The sequence below is a fragment of the Alligator sinensis genome, unplaced genomic scaffold, assembly GCF_000455745.1.
Source record: "Alligator sinensis unplaced genomic scaffold, ASM45574v1 scaffold543_1, whole genome shotgun sequence".
NCBI lineage: Eukaryota > Metazoa > Chordata > Crocodylia > Alligatoridae > Alligator > Alligator sinensis.
The window spans coordinates 2,257,315-2,262,608 of NW_005842055.1; the positions used below are offsets into that span (position 1 = coordinate 2,257,315).

General features: G+C 55.5%; 1 protein-coding gene across 1 annotated transcript in view; it reads right to left on the reverse strand.

Annotated features, from left to right (window-relative positions):
• PRKG1 (protein kinase cGMP-dependent 1) overlaps positions 1-4,113 on the reverse strand; it is a 1,043,514-nt gene extending 1,039,401 nt beyond the window's left edge. Inside the window, exon 1 of the mRNA XM_025203354.1 lies at positions 3,546-4,113. Within this exon, the coding sequence (XP_025059139.1) occupies positions 3,546-3,856 (311 nt within the window). The 5' untranslated portion in view covers positions 3,857-4,113. The remainder of the gene's footprint in view (positions 1-3,545) is intronic.
• Between the last annotated feature and the right edge of the window lie 1,181 nt (positions 4,114-5,294).

A 5,294-nucleotide genomic window follows, 5' to 3' on the forward strand; every position in this document is an offset into this window, starting at 1 on the left:
CGGAGACACCGGTTGCTAGGAGACCGCGGCCCCTCCGTTGCTGAGCGGCCGGGAGGAAGCGCGGCCTCCCGCGCAGCCCGGAGCCAGACCGCTGCGCCCGGGCCGGCCCGGGACGAGTGGCCCTTCGTGTCCCCGCGCTGGGGCACCCGGCGCGCCTGCCCTCGCCCCCGGGGGAGACGGAGGGCAGGACAGAGCGCGCAGGACTCCTGCAGCCCACGAGCATCGCAGCTAAGGGAGAGGGGGCTGGGGACCGGCCACGCGGTGCTGGAGACAATGAACGGCAGGACGTGCGGACGGCCTCGGAAGGCAGCAGTCCCCTGTCTGAGCTGATTAAAATGCAATCCTGCGGCTACCTCAAGAGCCTAGACAATGCCCTGGTGCTCACGTCCTGCAGGCACTCCAAGCCACGCGCTGCAGCCACGTTCCCCGACTGCTGAAGAGACTGATTCAAGACATGGCTCTGAGCCACTCGGGCAAGCTACAGCTGGGAACCCACATCCCTGGTTTTACTCAAGAGGCCCCGAAAGCGGGTGGGAGAAAGGGAGGAGTGCATCTTTTGAATGCATCCCCTCAGTAGAAGGATGCTGGAAGACTACTGTGTTGTGATGTGATTATGTAAAACCCTGACAGTAGCTGCTGAACACAGTGAATTAAATCTCTTCGTGCTGACTCTCATGACTACATCAGAATTGCCTATAACCTTGTACACAACGTGATCCTTAAGTACCGGGGAGACATTTTTTTTGTCGACTCTGAACAACACTTTCTATCTCAGTTCTCTTTTCTGAAAGCAGGGGTACTAAACTTGGCGTGATTTCACAAGCTGCCGAAAGCCTTGGAATTAACATATTTAAAACTAATATGAAATGCATGTGTGGGTTTCATAGATTTAAAACAGGGCTGATGCTAAGGCATCACAAACCAGGGGGTCTATAGGAAGGTGGGTGACATTGAACTGCAACAGGGGATGGTAAATAATCAATGACCCAATTCCTCATTTAAGCTCCTTTCATTTCCTGTTAAATGCTACTCCAGGGCACTACTTTCCAAGAAGGATCAATTCTGTGAGTCTACACCGCCCTTGCACATTTCCAGATCAGTTCTGCAGCTCCCAGTCCCTCCATCCGGCTGCAGTAAGAAAGGAACTTGTATTTTAATTTGATTGCTCTGCAAACTGTTCTTTTTCATGGGGGTAAGTCAGTCTTCAAAAGCTTTTCAAGAGAAAAGCCCACGCAAACCAAAAGGAAGGCCCTGACCACGTGTCATGACAAGCTACAAGGGCTGCCCTGTTTCACATGCCTGCATGGAAAAAGAGCTACTACAAGAAGCGGCTTAACAACAAACCAAGTTATGAAAAAGAAATCCCTCCCCTCCTTCCGCCAGTCGCTAATACCGCTAGGAAAATGTCGCACATAAACATCAGATTTGACTTAATGAGGTCCCTTCTCGCCTTCCAGCCTATGTATGACTAGTTAGAGCAGCAAAAAGCCATCTCCCAAGCAAGGGATCCCAAGCCTTAACTCTTAATGAGACAAATTTGACGACTCTAGATGAGACAAATGTGTTTGGGCACACAAAATAATTAAAAAGAACATTAGGCAGGCACTGATCTGAATCTAATAGAAAAAGGATATACAATTATGTTTATTACTAGCAAATGGCACTTCAGCTAGGAGATTTTGCTCACCCACACCACTTCTTACCTTACGGTATGAAGAATATCCTAATTCTGCGTGTTCAGCTGTAAAACACTTACACTCAACACAAAATGCATTTATTTTCAACCTGACTGGTTCTGAGATCATCATGCTGATAAGAAATGAAGCTGCTCCTGATGTGTTTTGATGTAAGAAGTGAATTAAAAAGTATACAAGCTTTTTCATGATGATTGAACCAAATACATCAAGGTTTATTGGGTAGCTATAGAGATAATTAAGTACTGTGTGGGGGATGTGATATTCCTTGTGTTTTAATGGAGAAAACCATATCAGTTTGCATAGTCTTTGATGAGAAGTGTAAAACCAGGACAGACTTATTTAAAAGCTTTAAAAAAGAGATTTCTTACAAACTTTCCCTTCACCCTTTCTTCTGGGGACAAGCAACATATAGTTGCAGAAAGATAGTGGTGCAGGGCTTTTCCCCCCTGAAAAGCTCCCAACCAGCAGGGTGGAGAGGACACAACAACTGTGGGAGAAAGGGTGTTGCTTAGACCGTGAATGCGATGAAAACACCGCACAGGTTTCCAGCCTCGAGATCTTCCCTCTGGGCTGGTCCCTAGTTGAACCGAACTTCAGCCAAGAAGGAAATCTCCACAGCTGCCCGGGGCTCCTCAGCTCTACCTCCCCTGTCACTCCACATCCCCCTGCCTGCCAAGCTGTGGATCACTTCCAGCAGGACTTGGAGGGAGTCTGAAGACAAGCTCTATCTTGTGTAGACTGATCTTTGCTCACCCCACTCTTGCCTCCTCATTCTCCTTCCTACTACAATCAATCGCCTGATGCCTATTACTCCAGAGCCCTCCATAAGACCTAATGGCGGGCTCCAGGGCTATAAACTGTCCGCACACCTGGCCGTGTCTGCCTTCCCCACCCTCTCTCCAAACTTGGGAACTAGAGAAGGCTTCGTCCCTCATCAGGTGGTCGCCCAAAAAACCCAAGCGATTTCCCCGAGGCGGTGTGGAGCCGGCGCAGGAGTCGCGGGCTCTGCTGGCTGGACGCCCCCGCCCGGCCGCCGGCTTTCCCTCCCCCGGGAGCGGCTCCTCACCCCGGCCGGGAAGGGCACGAGGCTGAGGCCGCCCGAGGCGCCAAAGAGAAGATGTTTTTTCCGTCCGGGGACTCAGGAAGGCGGCCGCAAGGTGTCAGCTGCCAGATGACAGCGCTCAGCTACGCACACAAGGGATGGCGGGTGGGAGACGGAGCAACCGGCGAGGAAACAAGCTGCAGCCGCGCTCCCGGAGCAGGGCACCGCGGGGCTCCGCTCGCCCATTGTTTCAAAGCGCGCCGGGCTCTTCCCGCAGGCTCGAGGCTGAGCTGTGAGGCCCGGAGGACGGTGTGTGCAAGCGGGCAGGGAGCAGCAGCTCCGGCCCGGCTCCCCCTGCCCTGCCCCGCGACCCCGCGGGGGCCCCGAGGCAGCAGCAATGCGGAAACACACAGGGCACGAGACAGACAGGGCAGCCCCCGGAGCGGCCCGCAGCGTTACCCGCGGGCTCAGCCGCGGGCAGGAGAACAGACACGGCAAGCGGGAGGTGCAGGGACTCGCCTGGACAAGTGGATGGACAGACAATACAGACCACTGAAGGACCAAAGACAGGATGCCAGATGCACACAACGCTTAACAATGCGGAAACACACAGGGCACGAGACAGACAGGGCAGCCCCCGGAGCGGCCCGCAGCGTTACCCGCGGGCTCAGCCGCGGGCAGGAGAACAGACACGGCAAGCGGGAGGTGCAGGGACTCGCCTGGACAAGTGGATGGACAGACAATACAGACCACTGAAGGACCAAAGACAGGATGCCAGATGCACACAACGCTTAACCCCTGCTTACTGTGGGCTCTTGGGGTAGAAGGGAAGGGTGACATGGCTGAGGTCCTGGATGTCAAAGGCGGTGGGCTCGGCGGAGATCGCCTGCCGCTTGGTCCGCTGCTCGCCCTGCAAGGTGCCGGAGCCCTGCTGCTGCGCCTGCTGCGTGGCGGGCCGGATCACGGAGCGGTACTTGTCCAGCTCGTTCTGCAGCTTCTGGATCAGCTCGTCCTTCTGATCCAACTCCAGCTCCAGCTCGTCGATGAGAGCATCCCGCTGCCTCAGCTCCTCGATCTTCTCCTGCAGCGCGTACTGTAAATCCCGCAAAGTGCCCATGCTCCTCCTCGGCCTGGCGGCTCCTGCCTCGGAGCCTGGCTCGTCCGCTGCGCTCCCGGCAACTTTCCCCCAAGTGGCCGCTGCCTCCCACTTCGGCCAACTTTGCCGATCGCTCCGGATCGACCTGCCGCCGGCAAATGCCGCTCGCCCCTGAAGCACGCCCCCAGCCCCCAGCCCCCAGCCTGCGCCGAGCCGCGCCACGCCGCGCCGCGCCGGGGTGACTTGGCCACGCTCCGCGCTCGGCTACGGGAGGAGGATTAGAGGCATAATCCGAAAGGGAAGCCCAGCGGCGCCACTCCGCTGAAGGCTGGGGCGTGAAAGGTGATTTCGATCTGCCTGCGTCAGGCTAAGACTGGAGAGAGGCACACACTCACCGAGGGGGAGGGGGCACGGCGGAAAGGGGCGTCTGCAGGATGCCGTAGCACATGCACTTTCCCTCTGCCTCTGGCACCGGGGGGGCCGCTCCGGGGCCAGCGCAGCCAAGCCGAGCCGAGCTCCAGCCCGCGGCGGAGGGGCAGACCCTGCCGCTCACAGCCCGGGCTTTCAGGCGAGGCGCAGCATTTCACATGTGCCTGCCTTGCCCCTGGAAACCGGCCACGAACCACGATCTCCGCTGCCCCCACGGTCCTCTTCACACGCCCCCGCTTTGCCTGGGCATCCCCGGCCGGCTTTACACTCCTGTCTGTTTACTCCTTAAGTCTCCGTCAGGAAAACCAGGCAACAAGCACTGCTAGGGAGCAAAGCCTTCGAGTTCCAGTGATCTGGGGGGAGCTGAAGCCCTAGGGTGCAGACATACACAAGCACAAGCTTTGCTCCTGTGGTGGGAAGCTCAACAGGGCAAGCCCGGCTTCCTCCAACTCTACCCCCTGTGTGGGGAGCAGGGAGGACCTACTGCCCCACCAAAGGAAAGCCTGGGAGCCCCTGCCCCAAACACAGTGAAACTCTGGTCTGGAACATAGCACTGGACCCCACAGGCACAGTCCCACCCCTAGAGCCAAAAAGCGGGCATGTCACACATCCTGGTTATAGAGTGCTTCCAAACCAGATGTCATCTTAATGCTACTGAACTGCACCAGTTCTGACAGTAATCACCCAAATAAACACTGCTTGAAGAAAGAACATGGCTAGCTGCTCCCAGGGTGCAAGCCCCAAGCATCTCAATTAGATACATCCAAGACAACAAAGGCATCAAAATGGCATCTGTACCAAAATCCTGCAGATCCAGATTTACTTAGTACCTATCTTTCCTATTTCACTAGCTCGGTAGAGAATGAGTATCTTTCTACTTCACCAAACAGTGCAAACCCAACCAAATCCTGGCTGAACACCACTTATAATTCCTTGGTTTTACCAATTTTCAAGAGCCATCATACAATTTCAGTTGTCCCGTAAAAATAAAAAATCCTGTCTGGAAGAGGAATCCTACTTACTCCTGGCA